At 37.2% G+C, this 27,850-nt stretch overlaps 1 protein-coding gene across 1 annotated transcript in view; it reads right to left on the reverse strand.

Annotated features, from left to right (window-relative positions):
* Positions 1–14,866: 14,866 nt before the first annotated feature.
* LOC120517007 (interferon gamma receptor 1-like) overlaps positions 14,867–27,850 on the reverse strand; it is a 65,981-nt gene continuing 52,997 nt past the window's right edge. Inside the window, exons 5-8 of the mRNA XM_039739066.1 lie at positions 21,570–21,593; positions 19,881–20,025; positions 19,060–19,181; positions 14,867–18,120 (exon numbers count right to left, since the gene is read on the reverse strand). Coding sequence (XP_039595000.1) covers positions 17,662–18,120; positions 19,060–19,181; positions 19,881–20,025; positions 21,570–21,593 — 750 coding nt within the window. The 3' untranslated portion in view covers positions 14,867–17,661. The remainder of the gene's footprint in view (positions 18,121–19,059; positions 19,182–19,880; positions 20,026–21,569; positions 21,594–27,850) is intronic.

The following is a 27,850-nucleotide window of genomic DNA, read 5'->3' on the forward strand; positions in this document are numbered from 1 at the left end:
CGTTGATGCTGAATGAGTGAGAGTCGAAGCGCGATATAGCGAGGGATTACTGTATATATACATTATCACACACATGTGAGTAGGAGGCAGCTAAAGGGCCTGAGTAATTGTAATAAAAACATCCGACCAGAGGCGGTGGAGTGCACTGACTGTCTTTCTCAGTTCCCTAAAGACCTTTCCCGGGAAATCCTGCAAGGTTCTGGCGCCTCAGAAGGCATCACTTCCCGGAGCCGGCCCCTTTGCTGACATCATCTCCGGTCCAGACGACATCACTTCTGATTCCGGCCCTTTTGGCGACGTCACTTCCTATACAGGCCTTTATAGCCTCCATCTTTGTCTATTGTGATCAGTTCGGTTTTGGACTCTGTTCTATGCACTTCGTGCTACTTATTTCAACCTTTTGCAGCCAGGAAAAACAATATACTGGTGGCTGCCCCAAACCTTTATGATCTCTTGGACTCTTACATGTTACAATATATTTGGTTACTCAAACATTTAACATATGACTCGGAATATTCGGTGAACAGCACCAAGTTGGCATTACAACCCTTGAAAGATGTATCCATCACTGAGGACGAGATCATGGTCTCGTTTGACATTGTGTCGCTATACACCATGATACTGATTCATCTGGCCACAGAAACACTATTAATGAGACTAGGAAGTGACCTCACCATAGAGACAAGAACCAAACTGTCCACTAAAGACATAATGCACCTGATATCACTTTGCCAAAAAACTCACTTTCATTTCAACGGCAAATACTACACTCAGAAAGAAGGCATCCCAATGGGATCGCCGTTATCAGGACTTCTAGCGGAACTGGTATTGCAGCGATTTGAAAAAGTGGCTGTATCCCAGTTCACACCCAAAATTTGGATACGCTACATAGACGACACATTCGTCATACTAAAAAAATGATCAGCTGAATAAGTTCTACAACCACATCAACATAATATTCCCTGCAATCCAATTCACAATGGAAAAAGAAATTAACTGACATATCAGCTTCCTGGACATCAACATTGAAAGAAATAATGACGCCACCCTGACCACTAGTGTTTACCGTAAAGAATGCTACGCAAACAAGATATTACACTTCACCAGCAACCACCCGGTATCTCATAAACGGAGCTGTGTTAAAACTCTATTCAGAAGAGTCCACACCCATTCTAATACGAAGGAGACAAAAATGAATGAAGGATGCTATCTCTTCCATCTTTTTACTTCAAACAGATACTCGAAAACATTCATGAATCAAAGCCTACAAAGAAGACACCAAAAAACCCAGCAAACAATTGACTTGAATCAGAACCCCCACCCCACCTGGCACTCACTCCCTTATCACCACAAGGTGTTTGAAGGTGCAGCGCGCATCCTGGCCAAGTCAGGCGTCAGAATAGCACACAAACCCACGAACAATCTGCGCACGCTCCTCTCCAATGCTATAAACAAGAAATATGAAACACAGTTTATAGTATTCTATGCAGCTCGTGCTCAGCGGTATACATTGGACAAACTGCAAAAAGAATCGCAACACGTAAACAGGAACACCATAACGCTGTCAGAAGAAAGGACTCACTATCATTGATCTATATGAATACTAAATCAGCAGGACATACATTTAACTCGGACGATGTACAAGTAAAGTTCAAGGCCAGTATGAAAAGTGCCAGAGAGTTGGCCAAATCCTGGTTATCAAATGAGAACACCATCAACAGACACTTGGACATAAATCCAGCATATGTAAACTTAAGAAGAACTTATTCATAATAAATAAAACTTTACAAACAATACCCCCCTTCCTGATCACATTGACTAAGGAACCAATATGTCATGTAATTGTTTGCTATATATTGCCTGTGATTCTTTTAAGTCTAAGCATTATCCTCTGATGAAGACCCCTGGCAGGGGCTGAAAGCTCAGGAATAAAAACTACTTTATGATACGTGATTTATCTTCTTCCTTTGTGGATCTCCAGCTGTAAATATGCAAACCAAATCACAGACCTTCACTTCCATATATTTTATCTCTCTCTCTCTCTCTATATATTATATATATATATATATATATATAGATATATATATAGATATATATATATAGATATATACATACATACACACGTGTATATGTGTACATTGTGACAGTAGGAGGCGCTAGTGCTCCCTTGAACCCTCAGGGACAACTCCAGACACCAGGTAAAAGTCCAATACTTTTTATTTTCCTTTTCCACAGTGCACCAAGCACCCTCCACACTACTCATAAATCACTACTATAAACACAATAATCTCTCTTCTCCTTGCCCAGACACTTGCTCCTCTACCTCCTAGCTCAGCTCAGTGTCTGGACTGAGGCATCGTCCTTTTATAGCCCCTGACCCGGAGGTGTTCCTGTCCCAACAGTCCACAGTTCCTTATTCCTTCCGGGTCAGGGCAATCAGTCCGTTACTTCAACCCGAGAGCACGTCGTTCCTTCCCGTCACGTGATAGGTGAAAATCCACGAAGTAGAAACCATATGTCTGTATGGTTATTTTTATATATTTTAAGCCCTTATAAACTCTCCCACACTGTTAACATTATTAGAGCCCTCTAGACATGAAATAACACCCTTTAGTCAAACGTTTAAACTGTGCTCCATGACAAGACAGAGTTGACAGTTGTTTCTCACAATTAAAAGAATGCAAACATATCTTATCTTCAAACGAGCACCGTCAGGAGCAGAGAATATCAGAGAGATAGAGAGAGCGTGACAGAAAAACAATCAAAAAATCAATACGTGCTGTTGGGCTTTTAAGTATAAGCACCGCGATAAAGCAGCCGCAAAGAAGGGAGCAATGTGAAGGTAGTCTTTCAGCATCTTCTAAACAAACAGCCTCTGTGCAAACAGCCCCTCTGCTCACACTCCCTCCGTCAGGAGCAGAGAACGTCAGAGAGAGGCCGAGATTAAAGCAAACAATCAAAAAATCAATACGTGCTTTTGGGCCACCGCGATAAAGCGGCATTTCTTAGAGGAGCATCCATATCTTCAAGGCAAACAGCCCCTCTGCACACACTCCCTCCGTCAGGCGCAGAGAATGTCAGAGAAAGACAGAGAAAAGCAAACAATCTGCTCGGGGAAGCACGTCGTATATCATTGATTAGTTTTAGTTAATATGTAATACATGCTCTGATTGGGTAGCTTCTAAGCCTTCCGCCAATAGCGTCCCTTGTATGAAATCAACTGGGCAAACAAACTGAGGAAGCATGTACAGTACTTTAAATTAAAAGACCCATTGTCCGCAGAAATCCGTGAACCAGCGAAAAATCCGTGATATATATTTAGATATGCTTAAATTTAAAATCCGCGATGGAGTGAAGCCGCGAAAGTCGAAGCGCGATATAGCGAGGGATCACTGTATACATACATATACACACACACACACACACACACACACACACACAGTATATACTAATCTATACTAATAAAAGGCAAAGCCCTCACTCACTCACTCACTCATCACTAATTCTCCAACTTCCCGTGTAGGTAGAAGGCTGAAATTTGGCAGGCTCATTCCTTACACCTTACTTACAAAAGTTGGGCAGGTTTCATTTCGAAATTCTACGCCTAATGGTCATAACTGGAAGGTATTTTTCTCCATTAACTGTAATGGAGTTGAGCTGGAATGACGTGGGGGGAGTTTCGTGTGACATCATCACGCCTCCCGCGTAATCCGTGAACTGATTGTCAGCGCAGTGCGTAGAAAACCAGGAAGACCTCCAAAAAGCGCTTAAGAAAACATGCATTATATAATTGAGAAGGCAGCGAAACAATAAGAAGCGAGCGAGTGACATATACTACCATATTCATGAGTGCTGCTACCTCGGAAGAAAGCAAGGTGTAAACCTAAACTTTAAATTAAGTTCATAGACAGGCTACGCTGGCGTTTCACATGCCCACAGGTAATGCGGGATACAAGTTTAATGAGAGGGCGCGGGATATAAGCGAGTTTTGATCACTTTGTAACTAAGTTAAAATTGTAGGTGAAGGGGTGTGCTTATGCAAATTCCGAGAGACTGTGTTTGTGGGGATTGACGGTTAAAGGCGGGTGGGGGAGTCACGTCATCATCTCCCTCCCATTTACCTCATTTCGCTCTGAGCTGAGCTCAGCGCGCCGTCTTCGAAGCAACCGTCAGACTGCCACCAAATACTCACAGAAAAATCCACAAGTTAATACACACGCTGTCTCTAGAGTTTCTCCACACTGAATCCTCCAGGCACTACTTACAAAAGGTTACATTGACAATGCGTGTTACGTTATTTTTAAAATCTTTCCTTTTCTTAGCACAAGCACAGCTGAGAAGCTTGATGCATGTGCTCCATAACGTTAAAAATAATGCATTTAATCACACTTTGCATTACAAGCAAAGGGAGCTTTTATCAATGCATGATTTCCTGGTACACGATTACATTGATCAGTGCATCCCGATTCATTTTACCCTCGCACCACCTTAGTTTGAGAAGAAGTATGAAAAAATATGAGGTTAACACAGAAAAACAGATCACCAATTCAAGCTTTATGAATAATCGATTAAGCCATCAATAATTGTTTTGGTAAAGCCATCCTCCTTCCATTTTATAATTTTTCCGCCATTAGCCATGATTAAATGAGCGGTAAATAAAGTAAGAGCAAAGCGAGGGTGACTTATTTAGGCAGGCATATATATGACAGCAACACTCATGACAATGTCAATCATGTTACGTTATTATTAAAATGTTTCCTTTTCTTTTCATTACTTCTTTAACACACTACTTCTCCGCTGGCGGGTATTTTGCTATATATATATATATATATATATATATAATATATGAATGACCTCCAAAGAGGCTGAGACTTTTGATATCATGAGCGTGTCTGCAAAACTGTAGTCTCCTGCCCTGCAAAAGTCGAGCAGCCAGCGCGCATAGCTGTGCCGGCCTTTGAGGCGCTGACTGCGCTTCTGCCTTAAGTCAAAGTGAGCACTTTTAATTTTTTCATCCTCCCCTGCGCTATAGCCCAGACAAGTGCAAACACGGGACCCCTTTTCTACACCGGCAAAATAATATTAAGGCGATTCACACTTTCTTTTGCATTATCGATTATGAGGTCCTCACCTCGGATTATGAAGACACGCACAGAGTGGAGGACTGACAGTGCCATCACAGCCGATTAATGGCGGGGCGTCTCACCAGTCTACACAAGACCCACCCCAAGACTGTCCCCAAAAGGCGATCATAGCGTCAGCGAACACATCTCTCTATACTATATAAAAGAAAAAGGCAACTTTCCTTTCTTTACACCTTTTTCCTTTTATCCCAAACCAAAGCCTTTCTCTCTTAACACTGCAGAGGACACAAAACTAATTTTCTTTAAATGCGGTAAGGCACATTACCAGAGGCACAAATTTGAGCGTTCACATAGAAAATGTAATTTCTATACCACAGCCGTCGTGTAGCGCCTTTCAAAAGGGATCTACTACCGAGAGATGATCCATATACATTTTAGCTGCTGTTAGTTACTTACCTGTTGTGTTACACAGTCTTTAAAATGTAGTTTACCTGAAACCACTCCAGTAGTGCTCAATGTACCTGTACTTCTTAAAAGCGTTAATGTTTTACTGTTTAATAACTTATAGACTATATTTTATTATTTTTCCCTTGCACTCAGTGACCAAAGCTATACACACACATATAGACACATACAAACATACACACAAGTATATGTATGTGTATATATATATATGTATGTGTATATATATGTATGTATGTGTATGTATATATATATATATATATATATATACACAAACACACATCTCTATTATATATATATATATATATATATATATATATATATATATATATACATACATATACACACACACACACACATATATATATACACACATATATATATATATTTGTGTGTATATATGATAGATAGGTATGTATATATATAAGTGTATATGTATATATATATATATAGATATGAAGATATGTATGTGTGTATATATATATATATATATATGTGTGTGTGTGTGTGTGTGTGTGTGTGTGTGTGTGTGTGTGTGTGTGTGTGTGTGTGTGTGTGTGTATATATATGACAGCAGCAATCCAAGCTGTGAGAAAACAGTAAAAGGAGGCGTGTCAGGCGTCGTGGTACATTTTCTGATGCAGCTAGATGAAAAAAACTTTGTGACGTTGCCGCCAAATACACAAAACAATTACTTTGACAATCATGTTACGTTATTTTCAAAATGTTTTCTTTTCTTTTTCATAACTTCTTTAACACACTACTTCTCCGCTGCCAATATATATATATATATAGATATAGATATATAGATAGATAGATAGATATGAGAACAACACTCATATCAATGACAAAACAATTACATTAACAATCATGTTACGTTATTTTCAAAATGTTTCCTTTTCTTTTTCATTGCTTCTTTAACACACTACTTCTCCGCTGCGAAGCGCGGGTATTCTGCTAGTCTATACTAATAAAAGGCAAAGCCCTCACTCACTCACTCACTCATCACTAATTCTCCAACTTCCCGTGTAGGTAGAAGGCCGAAATTTAGCAGGCTCATTCCTTACAGCTTACTTACAAAAGTTAAGCAGGTTTCATTTCGAAATTCTACACGTAACGGTCATAACGGTCGACAACGTCTGCCATGTTGAATTTTCTTATTTATGGCTCCATCAACACGACATTTGGGAGGCGGCTTTCCTACGCTAACAGAAGCCGATGTACGTACTTATTTTGGTGGTATGACGCCACTGTCGGCCGCCATATTGAAGTTTCCAATGTCACTAATTCTCCAACTTCCCATGTAGGTAGAAGGCTGAAATTTGGCAGGCTCATTCCTTACAGTTTACTTACAAAAATTAAGCAGGTTTCATTTCGAAATTCTACACGTAACGGTCATAACGGTCAACAACATCCGCCATTTTGAACTTTATTCATGGCCCCATCTTCATGAAATTTGGTAGGCAGCTTCCCTACGCTAACCGAAAACAATGTACATACTTATTTCGGTGGTATGATGCCACTGTCAGCCGCCATATTGAACTTTCCAACGTCACTAATTCTCCAACTTCCCATGTAGGTAGAAGGTTGAAATTTGGTACTTATTTCGGTGGTATGATGCCACTGTCGGCTGCCATATTGAACTTTTCAATGGTCTTTGTTACTTATGGGCCCATCTTCAAGAAATTTGGTACGCGGGTTCCCAACGCTAACTGAATCCTACTTACGTACATATATACGTCCATAGCTTGCAGCTTGGTCACCGTGTGAGGCAGCATTGGGTCCCCCAACCCAACGCCTCCCACGTTGTTGGCTGCTTGCCTATATAAAGCCGTCCGTCACTCCAGTCTCTTCATTCCCTTCCTTGCTTTGCCACGGGATTCACGTCTCCCTGCTGATAACTGCAGCCTTTTTATTTAATCCACGGCTTCTCCACTGTTTGATTGTTCACTTATTACGATTATTGTTATTGTGTAGGTATTTTAGACTTACTTTACATTGTTCAGGTACCCATTTCCTTTATCGTTCCAACCGTACCCCCGTTAACATGTCTATCGAGTGATCACCACCGATCAAAGAACTGTCACTTACCGAGTGGTTTCCATGCCCAGAGATGGCGCCTGCCTTTTCCATTCTCTTTGTTACATATTGCACCGCCATATCGGCTCACTCTTGATATCCAGAGGAACATTGTGTCTTATGTATTGAATGACTGGGACAGGTTCAAGGTGTGGACTGATGACGGTACAGGAGATAATTATACTACACAGGAGCACTTGAAGAGTGAAATGCTTAAGCCCTTCACCTATGCGTCTGCATGTGAGTTGATGGCTGCCGCTGAATTGTTCGGTTGTCGCTTTCAAGTGTACCGAAATGGCCAAATATTTTACACCTTTCGACAACCGCCAATGCCTCTTAAACATCTTAGATTGACAGGTGACGATTTCAGTAGTGGACACTTTGATGTTTATGAATGTTTAAACTCTCAAAAGCTGGATTTGAAGTTATCGATGAAACCGGTTGTATACTTACAACGCTTGACAGATGCCAATTGTCACTTCAACACAAGTCCTGCAAATACTGTCGTAATTGAAAGAAACCATGAAACTCAAACCGATTATGACAGCAGCAATCCAAGCTGAGAGATTTGAAACAAGATTAATTTTCACATAGCCAACTGTACGTTGCATGCTCAAGAGTAAGCTCAGCGCACAGCTTGGTCATATTACAACCGGAGGGCCGAACTGACAATGTGGTATACAAAGAGATCCTTAACAAATAATTATTGGTATATTTTCCCTCAGTTTAAAAAGGTTTAATTTTCTTCTTAATAAAAATTTTAAGGCAGTACTTCACGATGCGAAGCGCGGGTATTTTGCTAGTATACTAATAAAAGGCAAAGCCCTCACTGACTCACTCATTCACTCAGTGAGTCACTCATCACTAATTCTCCAACTTCCCGTGTAGGTAGAAGGCTGAAATTTGGCAGGCTCATTCCTTACAGCTTACTTACAAAAGTTGGGCAGGTTTCATTTCGAAATTCTACGCATAACGGTCATAACTGGAACATACTTTCGTCCATATATACAGCTATAGCCTGTAGCTCGGTCGCCGTGTCATCACGCCTCCCACGTAATTGAGTGCCTGCCCATATAAGGTAAATATTTGCGGGTGAAGGCCTGTGCTTAGCATATTCATAAGTGCAGCTACTGCGGAAATCAGCACGCCTCCCACGTAATTGAGCTAAATATTTGCGAACACACACTCGGTAGATGAACAAGCCAGTTTCCCTTTTGGTTTGTACATGTTCAGTCTCTCCCTGTGCAGCGAGCAAGAGAGAGGGCGCGAGACAGCACGCCACACACACACAGGCAGCGCGAAAGAGACAGATGCACACACAGTCAGCGCGAGCACACACACACACAGGCAGCTTGAGACAGATAGCGCGACACACACACAGGCAGCGCAACAGAGATAGCGCGACACACACACACACACACAGAGGCAGCGAGAGAGATGGACGTAGACACACAGGCAACGCGAGAGAGAGCTGGACGCATTAAGGTAGTAAGGCGGTTAAAGAATGCACTGGTCTTGATTTTTTTTTCACTTCTGTTTCTAGCGATCTGTTCATAGCGTGCATTGTTGCAATGTTATTTTTCTTGGTGGTTTATTAAATTATGGATTTTTTCAAGTGTTCATTTTTCCCCTGTGCTTAAAACTTATTAAAAAAAGTGCTTTTAGCCAGCGGTTGGTAGCGCTATAGTGCGAAGTATTGTGGTGTTAGTTTTCTCTGTTGTTCAAGGTTTTCTCACTGTTATTCAATGTTTTTACATTTAGTTTACTATTACAAGGGGAAACAAAGGTGCGTACACACCTGATGAGCCCCAATGAGGGCAAAACACACATCATGTACTCTTTGAATTACTTGACAGGTACTCTATAACATGCCTATGATCTGCTACTCGCAACTGAGAGAGCGTGGTGGGTGTTTTTTGACTGGCTGTCCAAGCATAAGTGTTACCTGGTAGGTGACCACTCAAATAATCCGATTGCAATTGAGAGCTAGGGATATAATACTCTGATCTACATCCTATCAAATAAATGAACTAGAAGCTGAGGCACAATTTTGACACGTCCAAATCGATTCCCACACAGGGAAGCAAAGAGGTGTTCACCTGATGAGCCCCAATTATGTTAAAACATGCATCATGTACTCTATTATCTGACAGGTACTGTATCACATACTGTATTTGCTCTGTATTTTGAATATTTACAATGTCTAACACAAATGAACACAAATATCCCACATTGTGTATAGAATTCTGTAAATAACTGAGAGATGAATGATGGTCAGCAGATGACACAGGCCAAGAGCACGGTTACAAATTCACTAAAATTCTCACCAATGAGTACCGTGGTTAGCTTTAGGGTGTCATTCCAAGCTTATTGCCGCTTTTGGATCGGGTCGAGATGTGGGATTTTCTGGATATTCTGCTAAAGAAATTTACTTACTTAAAGCGCTTAGATGCCAATGAGTGGGACACCAGTTATTTTTTTTCCTTCACAGAATAAAATAATTTAACCTTTTAAAGCCGGCAACTGGAAGACTGGTGATGTCGTTGCTGTATGCAGACGGAGAGGCTTAATCAGGTACATACACAACATGTAAGAACAGTCACATCTGACCTTTCCTGTAACCCCTCTACAGACAGCCATATTTTCTCATCAGATGACATGAATGTCCATCACAGAGCCCACTCATGCACCTAAATTGGTCAATTTGGTCTTTTAAAATTGTGGGAGGGAAACTGACACACTTGGAAAAAGACCCACGAAGACACAAGAGCAAACATACAAACTCCACATGGATAATAGTAGTCTGACAATCAAACAATTTCTTTAAGCATAAATTACTACATTTTCTTCTTATATGCAAGTGGGCAAATCCATTTAAATTCTTGTGATGGCTGACCCATGTTCATGCAATAACGCTCAAGACAAATGGAAACAAGTTATAAATAGATAAATAAAGCCCCAAATGCACCCCCAACCACTATTTGGCAGTCGTCATACGTTACCATTACTGTAGATGTTAAACATTCATTTGCTGTACTCTTTCACTGATCACCTTACCAGGTCAAAGGTCTTCTCCAGCGGTACACAACGGACAATGAAGCGTCTTTACTTGACTTCAACTCTAAAAGGTGATGTCATCCACTGTGCTTCACCATTACTTACTTGCTGGGCCATTTAATTCTCACAACAGGATGATGCGCACAATTCATTCTGAGAACAACTAAAAATAAAATGCTAATTAATTCAATTATCAATCCTTGTGAATAAAAATAAAACAACAAATGTAGTCTGAAAGACAAACCAACAGAAGATAAAGCCTGGTGTATTTTCATCCCACACTTTCAGAACTTTTTTTTTTTTTTTTGCCAGACTGATAGCAGAAGCAGCAACTTTTATCTTTTTAAAATCTTGGCACTTCATAGCAAACATACATACGGTATATTCAAGAATAGGAATTGCACAGTTGGCACTAATGTTCACCTAAATTAAACGGAATAAAAGCATAGTAATTATACAAAAAACTGTTTATTAAAATCATCAACCATATTTAAGGGGAAGTAATTATCTTAAATTAGTAAAGAGACAATTATATACATCTTCAAAACAAACAAAAATACACATTATATATTCAAGAGCACTTTAAAATGTTTCTTCCATGTCTTCGCCTAAGAAAAATACATTTATTGAAAGCATTTTTTCTTTTTTAAACATAGAATACATTCCTGGTCCAATGCACACGTCCTGCTGATACTCCGCTAATATGGCTTTATCTCGCTTGGCTTCGGAAACCCAAACATTAGTCAGCCCTTTTCACAAAGGACACGTAAATCGACTTATTGTTACTTAACTAGTAATGGCTCACGTTTATCCCACATCTCAACTTTTACATTCAATAATCTTTTTTCCCAATGTTCAGCATTAGTGAAACGCATTACACAACAAAAGCATCAAAACTGAACAAAAGGTTACATTTTTGTAAGTAGTTAAGGTAAAAATGTGTCATCTTTCTTCTGCTGGCATGGTAACAGTTTCAGCTAAGCCATTTTTTTTTTGTATTCAATGTTCACTTCATTTCGAAACATGTCAGTATATCATAACAGAACAATGTAAATTAGATGTAATTTTGTAATAACCTTAACTGTTCCATATTTATTTAGCCACTATTCATCTCTGCATCATTTTCAAAAATTTTTTTCTGTGTTTGTTGTATGTGCATTTCCAAGTTTCTGACCTGAAATGCTCCAACTTACAGTATTTAAACTTATGGATCATATTGTAAATCAGAAAAAAAAATATATATATATTTAATTACATTGCAGTTACTGAAGCTGTAGACAAGGTGTAACAATTTAATTCCTGAAATGAACCCACAGAAAACAAAATGTGTGCAGTATCTCTCTCTGTACAATAGCAGCTGTTGTCACCTCCAAAGCAGTCTCCTTCACAGCAATGCATTTAGTGAGATGATGCTGCCATTGCTGTAAACATCTGGAATTCTGTTGAGTTCCTTTGTCACATTACTCTGGATGTTCCAAATGTCTGAAAATCTTTGTTCTTTCAAGGCAGTTCCTATTTTTGAGAAGAGTCAGGAATCACAAGGGGCTAACTCAGGTGAATACGGTGGGTGATCCAATTTGCTAATTAATTTCTTAGCATGGTAATTATGAACACTAAGTTCATTATGACTCGGGCTTTGTCATGATGGATGATCCACCTCTGCCATTGTTGTTCACACCTTTTCACCCCTTCTTGAACCAATTATGTCACTCAAAGACACTTACATTTTTCATAGCATCCTCCCCTATACACCACTTTCAACAGCTCCAATGTTTTAGCAACACTTTGTAGCAGGGGACACACGACACGGTCATTCCAGGATTAAAATTGTCACAGCTTGTATACTGACCAGGAGCAGGTACCTTCACATAGTTGTAGTCCACTGAAAAGGGACCTGCGGTGCTGTTTTTCATCAGCTTAACTCTAAGATAAGCAGTTGGCCTTTCAAAGCGGACACTCATGTCATTACAACAGCTAAGTTGTCCCCTTTAAAAAAAAAAGCCAGTTCATCAATCTTATGGCAGCATGAAAAATTTCTGCAATAATCAGATTTAAAATGCCAGCTTCAGACATATGTGCTGCCATGGTATATTAAAAAAAAAATCTAACTGCTTGAAGCCATTTCCTTTACTGTATTTCATCAGTGGGAAAACTGCAATAACTCCGCAAAGAAATGTATTGGTTTAGAATTTGAACCCAGAGTGACATGACACAAGCCCTTCTTATGTGACTGTACCAAAATATAAGATAACAGGACGAGAGTTTACCCTGAGGAAAAACACAAGTGTGAAAAAGGCTAACCATACAAGAAGCTACTCTTCAGTACTACATAAAACTTAACTTTTTTATCCATTTTAATTATTATTGTACATTTTTCCACTTATAAGTATAAAGTGATTAAGGTGTCATTATTTTTCAAATATGTCACAGGTATTTTAAAGCCATGTATTGAATAATGCAGCTCATATTTAGAGTCACAATCTGTCATTTCTAAAATGTACAGTTTGATCATAAGGGTTATTTGAAAGTGCAAACATTCAAAATATTCCAGCCTCACAAATGTTTGATGCTATCTTTTGTTTGGGAGGAAGGAAAAAAGGCAACATTGAAATAATAGACAGGCAGACAAAACTAATGCACAGTACTGTGCAAAATTTTTAGGCAGGTGTGAAAAAATGCTGCAAACAAAGAATGCTTTCAGTAATATAAATGATGATTGTTTAGTTTGATCAATTTACAAAATGAGCAAACAAAAGAAAAATCCAACTCAAATCAATATTTGGTGTTACTACCTTTTGCCTTCAAACCAGCATCAATTCTTATAGGTACACTTGCACAAAGTCAGGGATTTTGTAGGATTATTGTCCGGTGTATGATCAGCCAATTATACCAAACAGGTGCTAATGATCATCAATGTCACACGTAGGTTAAAACACAGTCATTAACTGAAACAGAAACAGCTTAAAACCGAGTGAGGAACAGCCAAACTCTGCTACCAAGGTGAGGTTGTGGAAGACAGTTTCATGTCATGGCCAGATTGAGCACAGCAACAAGACACAAGGTAGTTATACTGCATCAGCAAGGTCTCTCCCAGACAAAGATTTCAAAGCAGACTGGTTGAGGATCGCAGACGTAGTGGTCAGCCAAGGAAACTTAGTGCAGCAGATGAAAGACACATCAAGCTTATTACCCTTTGAAATCGGAAGATGTCCAGCAGTGCTATCATTTCAGAACTGGCAGAAAACCAGTGGGACCCAGGGACACCCATCTACTGTCCGGAGAAGTCTCTCCAGAAGTGGTCTTCATGGAAGAGTTGCAGCCAAAAAGCCATACCTCCGACGTGGAAACAAGGCCAAGCAACTCAAGTATGCACAAAAACATAGGAACAGGGGTGCAGAAAAATGGCAGCAGGTGCTCTGGACTGATGAGTCAAAATTTGAAATATTTGGCTGTAGCAGAAGGCAGTTTGTTCATCGAAGGGCTGGAGAGCGGTACAATAATGAGTGTCTGCCGGCAACAGTGAAGCATGGTGGAGGTTCCTTGAATGTTTGGGGCTGCATTTCTGCAAATGGAATTGGAAATTTGGTCAGAATTAATGGTGTTCTCAATGCTGAGAAATACAGGGAGATACTTATCCGTCATGCAATACCATCAGGGAGGCGGATGATTGGCCCCAAATTTATTCTGCAGCAGGACAACAACCCCAAACATACAGCCAAAGTCATTAAAAACTATCTTCAGCGTAAAGAAGAACAAGAAGTCCTGGAAGTGATGGTATGGACCCCATAGAGCCCTGATCTCAACATCGAATGTGTCTGGGATTACATGAAGAGACAGAAGGATGTGAGGAAGCCTACATCCACAGATGATCTGTGGTTAGTTCTACAAGATGTTTGGAACAACCTACCAGCCGAGTTCCTTCAAAAGCTGTGTGCAAGTGTACCTAGAAGAATTGATGCTGTTTGAAGGCAAAGGGTGGTCACACCAAATATTGATTTGATTTAAATTTCTCTCTTGTTCATTCACTGAATTTTGTTGATTGATGAAAATAAATGATTAACACTTCCATTTTTGAAAGCATTCTTCGTTTACAGCAGTTTTTAACACCTGCCTAAAATGTTTCCACAGTACTGTATATAACAGACCCGAGTCACAATATACATGGATCTGGATTATTACTCTTCTTTTTTTTAAATATAAGTGTAATAGTGCCAGTCATGTAAAGAGAATGACATGAAGGCACTTAACAGATTGGCAAAGAATGAACATCAAAAAGACACCTAATACATAAAAAACAGTTTAACTGTGAAAAGAGACACAGGTCCTTCTACCAAGGAAAGCAGGGTACTGAATGGCTTTAAGAATCGCTGTGCACTGGAACTGCTTTTGGTATCACACAGGAGTTCAATGATGTTTTGGGTTTGGGTTATGTGTTGATGGGGTTTATGTATTGTGTAAGGGGGATTTCGTGTAGTATGAAGGATTATGTGATACGTGTTGTTTGGAGTTATTATTGGTGTTATAACAGCCTAATATTTAAAATAAGTCTTCTTGACAATTTTTTTAACTGTGAAAACAAACATTGGACCAACTATAAAGAAAAGCAGAGTATTGAGCAGCTTTCAAGAATCATTTTTTTTGGTTTACATTTTAAACCTACAGTTTACTACACTCCAAAAGTAATGCTATTCACAAGTTAAGAATGAAATTTGTGATTGTCAAAGCTAATTTGTAAATGCAATCATCCAAACTTGATAATGGAACTGCTGACACTCTTCATGATCAATATTAATGTGGCCTTTATGCCACTAAAGACGTTCTATTGAAGAAAATGACAAGTGATTATACTTCATATCTGAAATGTAAGCTTTAAAATAATGTAACCTGATTAGACATTTTACTTTCATTTTCAAGCTAGTCTACTGAAGAATACAAAAAGCCTGAAACAAAACTAAGTGCTTATCATTATGCAAATAAAATAACTCGTAAATGTGCTTAGAACATTTAAATATGTTCTTTTTTTACAACTCAATGTTATTAAAAGAGGCTTTCATCCTGCTAAACAAAAAGTTTACTTTAAAAAATGACCGGACATCGATCACAGTGCTCCCAAGTCACTATGCAGGATATGCTAAAGTGTCATCTACTGTCCACTACAGGCTTAAATGCTGTAGAACACAATGCACTGTAAAGCATGTACTCTATGTCTAAAAAACATCTTCAATGGCACAAACAGAAGTCCAGAAAAGGCCAATAAACTTATTTTCACGACTTACTGTATACAATTAACAGTGTTTATGAAGCTCTATGTCTCATCAGTACAGAATATATAAAAACAATGTAAAATAAATTGTGTGATGATACTGAAGTGTCGGACTTCACAGGTGGGGTTTTTCGATACGATGTGCAAATGACAGAAATTATGTTATTACTTCATTTTTTATTTTCAACATTTTCTTTTAAAGTGCCTAAAGGGTTTGGAAACAGCCCTTTCCAGAATGCAATTTGTGCTGCTGGTGCTTCAACGTCAATCTAAATCAGTCAATTTTCACTCCAAGCGATTTGATCAGTAATTAATAAATTGGCCGATCTCAAACATGTTTTTTTTTCTTTTTGTTAGAATCTGCCTTACTAAGATTTATGGCAACTTAGTCATAGTACTCCTTTACGGGAAGCATTACAGTACTTTAGGAATCACACATGTTGTTTTGCTGATGGAAATTCCTGTAAACTGACTTTAGGAGAGAGTGAAGACAGGAAAATTTGTTTTTCCATTAAATTGTTGTACAGTGTTGGCCATTATGAATGTGGTGAAAAGTCAAGCAAAATGACACCTTATATCTTGCCTGAAGAAGGGGCCGGAGTTGCCTCGAAAGCTTGCATATTGTAATCTTTTTAGTTAGCCAATAAAAGGTGTCATTTTGCTTGACGTTTCACTACTTTTCCATTAAAGAATGTGAAGTAATAAACTGAGGTAAAGGGAATCTTAGGAGTCACAGCAGATGGATATGTTATCCACCTGTACTTGGATTAGAAGAAAACAGTGACAAGTCTTGTGTGATGAGCTCAGACCTTTCTGTTTTGCCCTTCAATTAAAGTGAAGGACTCCTTCTCTGAGTGTGAATAGTGAGTTAGCTTGTGTTTAGTACAGCAATTCGCATTGTTTATAATGAAAAGAACCAATAAAGAAGAACTTGTCCTCACTGCTTAGTAAACAATAAGCCTCTTAGCTTAAAAGACACATTTGTGTATTTCACATGTAAATGTGCTAACAGCGTGTTAGCCTTGTGTATTGATAAACATCTTAGGAACATTTTAGTCGAATCGTGGCTTGTAATTATGGCAAGAAAATTTATATTCTTCTATGCCTCATGCACTATTGATGATCCGTATCAGCTCTGATCAGCGCATACCTATTTTGTAGTTTGTTTTTTTTTTTTCCAACTAAAATAAAAGTACTTTCAACAACTACATATACAGAAGTATAATATTTCTGTAAATGAAAAGCTACCAAGATACCTAGCTGTTCTGGTTTCTGACTTTGAGTTAGACTAAGACAATTTGAAGCAGTTGTAACCTACTCCTTACCAATTATGTCTACAATTAAATACATTATTTACAAAGATCTGTCTAGTTCAAAAAATGAAACTGATGGCAAAATTTACAGTAAGTCACCAAATTGTCACTCTCAAAGAGGACATTTAAAATGAACAAACTTTATCAATAATAAACCTGTATAAAAACAAATTAATGCTAAATCAATTCACACAGTAGCTTAATAGTTTTAACTGGGAGAAACTCGTTTAGATTAAGGTATTTCCAAAAAGGAATCGAGCACAAGTTCTGTTCACAGACTGTAATGAGAAGAACATCTGAACAACTTCACCTTTGTAGCATTAAGTGCTTAATATTTCTTTTTCTCCTTTCGGACACACCCACAAACAGTCTCTTGCCCTGCAGGATAAGTCTTAACAGTATCTTACTCGAGCTGTGTATGCTTGTAACCCTCCACTATATCACTAAAATCCATCTCTACAAGCACTTGGGGCCTGTCATATCCAAATGATACAATGGGATTTGACTGAATGCTATCTGTTGAAGATCCACTTTCCAGCATTGTTGAAATTGTTCTGATATCTTCATCAGGGTTTGTGAGCTCATCACCAGTGTCAACAAACACAACATTGGGTTTGTTTTCTGGTTTTACAATTTCCAAAAATGATATTTGTTCTGTTTCTGTTCCAACATTACTGCATCCAATTTTCATTCTGGAGTTTTCCATCGATGCTACACCTTTATCAAGCATCTCATCTACTCCCACTTCTTCATGCAATAGTGTTTGGTTACTTGTTGGCGATTCCGCTGTTTGGACAGAAGAACAAGTCGTTTCTTCTTTCTGTATATTATTGTACGGTTTTATTCCTTTTAGGAAGAAAAGCTGAAAGAGAGAAAAATTTACATAAATGTTTGTATTTTACTGTTAATATCAACATTTTGATATATACACAAATCATTATTAAGCACTTGAAATGACAGAATATAAACAGAATGAACAATGCAATTCTACCCCCAGAGCTTACAAATTATAATCTCTTAACAGTTATGTGACCAATCTTTAAACTTTTAAAGCATTGACACAATAAAAATGTAAAATATTTATTAACATATGGACGTCTTATAATCCACCATAGTACAAAAAGAAGAAAGCATGCAAATTTAGCAACACCAATTTACCTAACCTGAATGTCTTTGGACTGTAAGAGGAAGCCCACAAAAACACATGTAAATTCCACACAGGGAACAAAAAGGATGTGAACCCTGATCTCCTTACTGCAGAGTAGGAAAGTTACAACTGCACCACCATACCACCCCTTTGTAATGTTATCATTTATTTAAATAAACACAATCACAAAACGTTTTTCCTTAAACAGTTTAAGTCTTAAAATATTTTAGTCAACAGATGAAGCTCTGCATTGAGTCAATGGCTAAGACTTAGCTTTCATCAAAATGAATCCACCTTAACAAAACGATAAGTGGCACTCTGTCTGTCCATCAGTTGTTATATCTGTCATTCCAAAATATGGCACATCACAAACATTTTTAGTAATAAAATTCATTGCACTTGTCATCGCAGTATATGGCACATCTCAAACATTAACACTGCTTTTATGAATCCCATACCAAATTTCATATAACGAGAGACATAACGTTTGCAGTGTGCAATGCAATGTGTAAGGCTGAGGTCTATGTTGATTACTTATATTTCAACCCGGCTCAGACGGGTAGCACAGTTAGTAACTTATAAAAATAATATATGGTAAACTAATAAGGAGGCACCTATATTAACTTTAGTCATACAGAAAAAAGGCTTACTTACCAAGGATGATGGTAAAACAGTAGTTCTACTCTTCAGTAACTTGTAGACCAATAAAGAAGTTAAAACTGTAACTGCAATAAGAATCAGGATTATTCCTGAAAGAATTATTGCCAGGCTTTTATCTGTTAACAGATGAGAACAAAAGGGAAAAAATACAGATATGTAAAGTGTGTCTTTTTTAAATGTTACCTTTAAAAGCTAAATACAACATATAATTGGGTGTAATAATGTTTACTAATACAGCTTGTGGCTCAAAATGTTTATTTAATAAAGTATAACAATAGGAACAAGTGATCTCTTGTATAGTTTAGATGCTGCTCAAAATCAGAATAAAGCAAATGCTCCTACTAAAGAAATCCCTTAAATGTGAACGTTGTCTAGCAAGTAGACATGTTAGCCAGGTCTAAAAAAAAAAAAAGATATCTATCTATATCACACATGCTTGAAGAAATTTAGTTACTAGCAAAATCCTAAATGGAATATACTGCTTCTCAGAGGGATACGAGTGTGACAGATGGAGACAGACCAGCATTTAATACCACATATGATTACCCAACCGCCACCAGTGTCCTTACATATTTTCCTATTTTTACATTTCTCAGTACAGTACTAAATAATTTCTTTACTAATTTGTACATCATCAGAGTTTAGTTGCCTTAATGACATTATGCCATTGTAATAGACATTCCAGTTTCAATATTTTTCTTTGATTAAACCTTTAAATAAAATAGAACGTGTACATTCAATGAAGAAACACTTAATGTTTTCAAGTAATTTGAAAGTAAAAAAAATACCATTATGCTACATAGTTTAAAAAGTACCTTCTTTTGCAGGATCAGTCAAACAAACTTCTTTTGAGGTATTAATTGGCATCTGAAATATTTTCCCTTCAAATACAAAGCAGTATTCAGCATTTTCTTTTGGTAGAAGCAGTTTAGCTTCACATCTTTGCTGTTTACGAGAACACTAGTTTAAAAAAATACAAGGAAAAAAAAAAGAATTTAACTATCCTGAACATTATACATATATTTATATACATGGCATCATAAATGATTAATTCATTATTATTATGAATTATTATAGCAGGAGACAGAGCTGAAGGTGGCAGAGTTAAAGACGCTAAGATTTGCACTGGGTGTGACTAGGTTGGATCGGATTAGAAATACATTAGAGTACATTAAGTACATTAGAGGGTCAGCTCAATTTGGACGGTTGGGAGACAAAGTCAGAGAGACGAGATTGCGTTGGTTTGGACATGTGCAGAGGAGAGATGCTGGGTATATTGGGAGAAGGATGCTAAGGATAGAGCTGCCAGGGAAGAGGAAAAGAGAAAGGCCTAAGAGGAGGTTTATGGATGTAGTGAGAGAGGACATGCAGGTGATGGGTGTAACTGAACAAGATGAAGAGGACAGAAAGATATGGAAAAGATGATCTGCTGTGGCGACCCCTAATGGGAGCAGCCAAAAGAAGAAGAAGATGATTATTAATTATTTATTAACTGATTATTTACAGACTTTATGTCAAACCACATTGTCATGTAAGACCAGAAGAGATGCCAGGACTGGTCAGTGGAGATTTAAGAGTGTTTTGAATTTCATTAACAGGTTTTCCAGTTACCTAAGTGGGAGCAAGCAGAAACAATCCTAACAGGGTCCTACCATTGCATTAAGGTAAAGCTTTTCTAAATCCAGTGCACATTCAATTTAAAAGAAAAGACCTGAAGCAGAAACTAAGAATTGGGATGTTTTCAAAAAATGACATTTATCCAGTACAAATTCTAAAATAAATGGTTTAAATTTTAAACACAACACACTCTTCAAAGAGTAGACAGCATTTCATTATACATGGGTGAGTTTCAAAAAACATTCCATCTGAACATGAGGTATACCGGGGACTGTTACTCATGGGCTCATAAGGAGAACTTGGCAGAGCCAGCACTGGAGGTCACTGTAGCAAAAATGAAGCCTGTGGTACATTAGATCAAGCTGTGTCACTTCCTTTGTACATTTTAATACATTATGATTTGGTTTCTACCAGCACATCTTGTCATCCTGTCAGAGCAACAGAAATTGCTCTACAATCATTTAATAGCTTAATGATTTTTCTGGTAATTAGTATTTTACTCAATGTATAATGTTACTTAAATAAATCTGTATGTTGCCTAGAAGGTAAGGGTGGTAGATTTTTCAGAAAGGGAAAACTATTTTTATTATTATGGCAACTGCCAAAACCTTAAGACTTTATGTAGTTTAGTATTCGTTAAGAGTTTGGTCTTTAGTTATGGTGAATACATTTTTGGGCATTCCAAAAGCAGTTAGAATATATACAATTATGCCATAAAGTAGAAATGGAAAAGAAATGTATTTGCATAATTTAACTTGTGTTCAAAAACTTTAAATACAGTTAAGCCATACCATTCAAATACAGTACATACTTAAGTTTCATTAAATGTATATGGAAGAAGCTTTCTCATAAAACAGAAAAGTAAAAATAAAAACAAGTGCACTTACTTTAAACAGAGATGGAGTTGGAACCTAAAAAAAAGAAAAAAAAAAAGGGGGTTAACAGTTTCTAATAAAAAGCTTCAGGCAAGGTTAATTATCTATTTCTATATTCTGTTGTGGCGCAATGCAAGCAATTCAAAACACATTATGAGGATGTGTCAAATACAGTGATTGAATCTCCATTCATTAACTTTTTTTTAATCTTATGAGCAACTGTAGTCTCTTTTCAAGGCCATTCAAAGCTTGTACATACACAAAACAAGTTACTTTGCATAATATGGCACAAAAATAAGGTAACCTTTTATTCTTTATGGTCTCTTATCCACCTTATTAAAAGGATGCGTCTGTCTCTGTGTGTCTAGCCAGTTGCTATGTCTCTGCTATTCCACAAGATGGCACATCATAAATATTTTTAGTAATACACTGCATTGCATTTGCCATTCCAACAGATGGTGCGTCACAAACATTAACACTGCTTTCACAAATCCCTATCAAGTGGCATATAATAAAGACAAAAGCATTGCATGGTGCACTGCAAATGTTAACACTGAGGTCTACTTAGCTTTCAACCTGTCTTAGATGGGCGGCACAGTTATTAATAAAAAAAAGCCCCACCAAAAGCGGAGGCATACCCAGCGTAGATGCGTAGCGTAATAAATCTTTCAAGCCTGTTGTACACTTGTAGGTACAAAAATAAAACAATGCCAACACAGGGAATGTGAAAGCTTTTTATCTAAGGACTACAGTAAGGAAATATATTAGGAACAGGAACTGCATTATCTGCTCCTGTCCATCATTAACTAAGGACTCCTCCGTAACTACATTATACCAACTTATACTGTAAAAAGTAGCCCATAATTGTTAAAAAAAAGAGCGTGTGTACATGAACAATTATGCTGTGCATGTGAGAGTGCTTCATGAAGAGTTTAAAAATATTAAATAAGTTAATGCCTGAAGAATCAATAAAACATGATAATGAATGATTCATAGTTGTGAAAACTTAAGCAGTAAGGCCGATATGTATATTTATATACATGCATAACTGAATAATTCAAGAGGAAGTAAAAAGCCAAGACAGACCTTGCATTTAATGCATTTCTTTCCTTTCAACAGGCACTTCATTATTGGATGAACTTGTTTAATAAATTATGATGGTGTATGTAAGAGTAAAGAAACCATATTAGGCTTTAGTTTGTTATAGTTTAGCTTTTTTGATTGTACAAGGCACTACAAACCTGAGTTTTAGCACAAATGTTTGCAATGTCACAGCAGATTATCATTAAACCAGTATGGCTGTATGCTTTAAATATCAAAGCTCTGTAGTGCAGTGACATCTAGTGGTTCATTAAGGTCTTGCAGCTCAATCAGCAAGAGAAAGAGCATGCTGTGTAATTTATATTAAACCCCTGACCTCCCTGATATAAATTCTTACACAAATGGAAAAAGTTATCCATTTCATATGGATCACAGATCGGATCAGTTTTGATTATTTTAACAGATGTCAAGTTTCTCAGCTTTTACCTTTCTACATAGTCAAGTCTGTAACCATAAAGATACTTTTGCTTTTTATTTGTGAACATTTAAAATCATCTTATGAGTGACACTATATAACAAAATTAATGAGCCCTAATGGGAAGGCTCAGATATCACAGAGTATTATATGGGTGCATGGTGACAGAAAAGAGCCATTGTGAAGATTTTTCAAATAAACTACTTAAAGATGTGATTTAACTAAACCGTTTAGTTACTTAAACAAGATCTTGTGTTGAAAACTTTAAACTTTTTATCTCTTAAAAAGTAGTATCGCAGGCTGCTAGGCAATGATTTAAACTCTGAACCTGTATTGATTTGAATTGTGTTATCTTTTACAGAGCTTTTTTAGAGGTCTTCAAAACAGATGGCAAGATATATTTTCTGAAATGTGAAAAATAATAAAACAACCAAGCCTGAAGTAATTATGTTTAGCATGTCAGACTGGGAATAGAGCACATTTTTGTAATGTAAACAGGATAGTGGTTTTAGGTTTATCAATCATTTATGCAATCTCTGTTAACTCCATATTAAGTCTGGGATGCAGGCTGCACAGAAAAAACAAGACGACAAAATAGACTTGGACCCAGGCTTGGAGGTTGCATAATGTTGTCACTTCTACCTCTCAGCTCCTGGAGGCTAGCTTTGACTATGGGGTGGGGGGTGTTAAATTGCCTGTGTGGAGTTACCACTTTGCATAGTACAATTTGTGTTGTTTTTTTTCTTCAGATACTCTTGTTCTATTTCCACATCTCAAAGATATCCATTTTAAGTTATATTTTGGAGGCCTCTAAAATGGTCTAGTGTGAGTGGTTGTGTGTGTGTGTGTACATGTATCCTGTGTCTTGATGAAGAATTGGTTCCTAAGTTATTCCCATTATCTGAAGCAACGTAAAAATTTATTTGGTCTAAACGTCCATACTATATAAATAACTAGGGGTCTCTGCCCCCTGCTCACTTCACTCGCCAAACCCGGTTTTGGTTAACCCGAAATACATTTTAAAGAGATTCTTTTTTTCTTGGTAATTGTTACATATGCATTATGTTCACTTTTACTTGAAAACATCAGTAAAAACAATATTTGGAATTAACTTTTCTTCAAGATCGCATTGAATTTAGATTCCTTGTTTGGTCTTACATCGTGATAATGCAACGTATAACTGGCCGTGAGTGAATATTGTTTATTTCTCTCTTATAAATAACTGACTTTTTCAAATGTTTGTCCTTGTGATTTGTTAATTGCCATTGCAAAAAGCTATTCTCACAGGAAACTGTAAACATTTTAATATGAATGGCGAACATATCAAGATCTCCTTTTGTGTCTAATGTTGTTCGCAGAAGATGTACTACATTAACTTTCTTGTCCAGTTTTCCTATTCCACTTGTTCCAAGCTTATTATCACTTTCCTTATTTTCTGAATTTGCACATAATTCTTACTGTTCTTTTTTGCGCATTCTTTTCTCTCCAACGCTTTTGTGTCTCTTTTCACAGCGTAGCTCACTCATCTTTGCTTAGTCATATATGAAGTTGTACTTTATCTTTTGCTCTCTCTTTTATTTCTGACCCTGTTTGCTCTCTTCTTCGCTTATTCGTTTTTGTAGTTCTACTTTGTATTTTATTTCTGACCTGGACTCTTTCTTCTTCGCTTAGTCGTTTATGAAGTTCAACTTTCTATTTTAATAATTATCTTTTATTTGTGACCCCATTTGGACCTACTCGTTTTTCAAATTTACTTGGTCCGGACTGATTATCATTTTCCAAATTTGCACATAGATTATTATTTTTCTTTATTGCCTTTTTTGTGCATTTTTTTTCCCTCCATCACTTTTTGGTGTGTCTTCGAAGCACAGATCTTTCTTTCTTCTTCACCAACTCTTTGCTTACATTTTTTTTTTCCAGAATTTGCATTCTTTTCTCTCCATTGCTTTTGTGCTTTTCGTTGCGCCGCTCTTTCTGCTTCGCTTAGTCCTGGATGTGTCATCTTTAACTTATTTTTTTTAAGCTGCTCTTTGTTCTACACTTATTCGTGTCATGGGACATGAAAGTGTCTCCCTGTATCTCTTCAAATCTGTCTGACATGGATGTTAGTATGACGTGAGTTGACCATGTCGCGGGACAGAAGTATCTCCCTCTGGAGATCACGTCTCGTCGCCCGAAAGTCTCATCTTGTCCCAAGGTTTTTTTTTTTTTTATAATAGAGATGTAAACATTTAACACTTTTCAAATGCTTCCTTTTTCTCATGAACTCATTTCAATCAGAAATACTCTCAACCAGTGAGTATTCCTGTGCTTCCTTTTGCTATGAAAAACAAATATTTAACTAGCGAAATAGCTGAAATGAAAATTACAACACTGACATGATAAATGAATGTGTCAGCAATGAACTTCAAACATACTTCCTTTTTTCCTCCACAGCTACAAAAATAAAGAAATGAGAGTGCAACAGCTTACTGTACATGAATAATTACATTATGGATTGCTGACAGATCACAAATAATCAAAACAAGCAACAAAAATAACTACAAGCAGCACAGTGCAACATATATGCCCTTAAATTAAGTGCACAGTCAAGACCCTGAATTTCATTTGTGGCAGTGGTGCTCAGGATGGTGGGATTCTTATCAAAGTAACAACTAAAGGGAGTAGGGTTTACAAAGAATAATTGTGGGGTTTACAAAGAATGATAATCATTACGGACTATCTTGTTTACTTTTACATTCGCACTTAAATTTATTCACTGTTATTTTCTGTTCAGCACTGGAAAAAAAATAGTTTGAATATTAAAAAATTAAAATGTAAACATTATAATATCAGTGCATTAGTGAATACCAAGAATATTCAGGATATATTCATATACAGAAACTCTTTAAAGGAAACACTCCACCCAAGAACAATAATGTTGTTTATGTTATTTACCCCAGGTGTTTTGTAGCGATGGATGAGAAAGTGTTTTAAATATAAAGTTTTCAGTGAGAAAACAATAAAGTTTATGAAAGAATGAGTGTCTATGAAGACCAAGATGGGACAACAGAAAAAACATTTTGACTTAAAGAACAATGAATAAAGGGCTGAGGTGGATCTTCAGTTCAGAATGCGTCTATCTGTTCTTGCCCTGCATTAATTTTTCTATGCTGATTTAACACTATTTTAGCAAACACATGCATGTTGTGAGCATACAGCTAGATACAGTAACTGACATAAGGATTATGCAACACAATTAGTGTGAAACTGTTTTATGGTAATTTTTCAGATATTATGTGCTATTACCCAGTGTTGGTCTCCATAGACTCCTTCTGTTCTCAATGAAAACATAAGATTTCAAATTTTTTTTGTCACTACAAATAAATAAATACAATTTTAGCTTTTGTATGGGGTTCCTCTTTAAAGATGTTTTTGTGACAACACATTTTTTAAAGTTAGGTTTGCAAAATAATCACTTTGTCAGGTTTGTGGAATATGCTGTAGTACGATTTATGTCTGTACCAGTATGTGAAGGAAACATTAACTGGTTATTAACACTGACAGAAGAATAATTATTACAAGACAAGTAAAATAAATTCAAACTTCAAATGTCACAAGCACTTGATGTTTTCATTTACCAAATTTCGGTCTGTTTTTTCATTTATTACAAGCTACCTTAATGAACCCAGACTTGTTAACTGAAGATTAATCCTTTATTTCAGAGCTCCTGTATTTGTGTAAGTGATCAGCCTTTGCTAAGACCTATGCATATGTGCAAATACAGAATCAGTTACAAAACTGGACTAACAGCAAGCAGACCAGAAACAGCACCTTATTCGCACATGCACCATTGAAATATGTGGTGTTTGTGCTTTCATTAGGTTTGACGCATTTCATTTGTTGTACTAATATACAATATTTAATCTTCAAAAAATCCAAGAAATGTGTTTTTAATAATGAAGGCCTATCTAACTTCATGTCTCTCTGATTACATTGTAGCGGGGCCACATAGTTAGTGTTAAATGTCGTTTCATTGTCCCGTTTGCTGTTTGTATGTGTAGCAGTTAATGCTGTCCCCGTAAAGGAGGACGGATGATGGAAGGAGACCACAGCCGCAAACCTGGAAAACACCTGTTCTTAATTAATCAATCACAGCCGTCACATAGACTATTTAAGTAATCGGGGGAGAGAGAAGAAGGAACGAAGGAAGGAGAAAGAAGACCATTTTGTTTCAACCACGTTTCAACTTGCTTGCTGTTTTTTCACCAGTTTGCTTTTCATTTTGCCGGACTGTCTATCGACCTCCATCTGCTGAGACCCCGGGGTTGATTCACCATCCACCATCTGCTGAGACCCCGGGGTCGATTCACCATCCACCATACGCCGAGGAATCACGGTGACGTTGCTCCAATCGCCGGGAAAATCAAACAATGCATTTACCGCTAGTTCAGTCATCCATATTAAGGACATTTTTATAATCGGACTCAAGTTCACAATCATTCAGTTTACCACAGTCATTTTGTTATTCGTGTTGTGTGTTATATGTTACAGGGGCAAGGGAGGGTTTTTGTTGTATTTATATTTGGTGGTGTCTTGTTGTTGCTTGGGTGGAGGGATATTTATATTTATATCCGTTTTCTGTTTTTTGCATGTCTTGTTTCATTTAATACATTTAATCCGTTTAATTTTACATCCTGCTTGTGTGTACTTACATTTACACCGTCGATTGTGGGGAAAAGTTTAATTGGTTAGAAGTACGGCTTGATAGGTAGATTATTTCTCAGTAAATTATCCA

The sequence above is a fragment of the Polypterus senegalus genome, chromosome 16 (genome assembly GCF_016835505.1).
Source record: "Polypterus senegalus isolate Bchr_013 chromosome 16, ASM1683550v1, whole genome shotgun sequence".
Lineage (NCBI taxonomy): Eukaryota > Metazoa > Chordata > Cladistia > Polypteriformes > Polypteridae > Polypterus > Polypterus senegalus.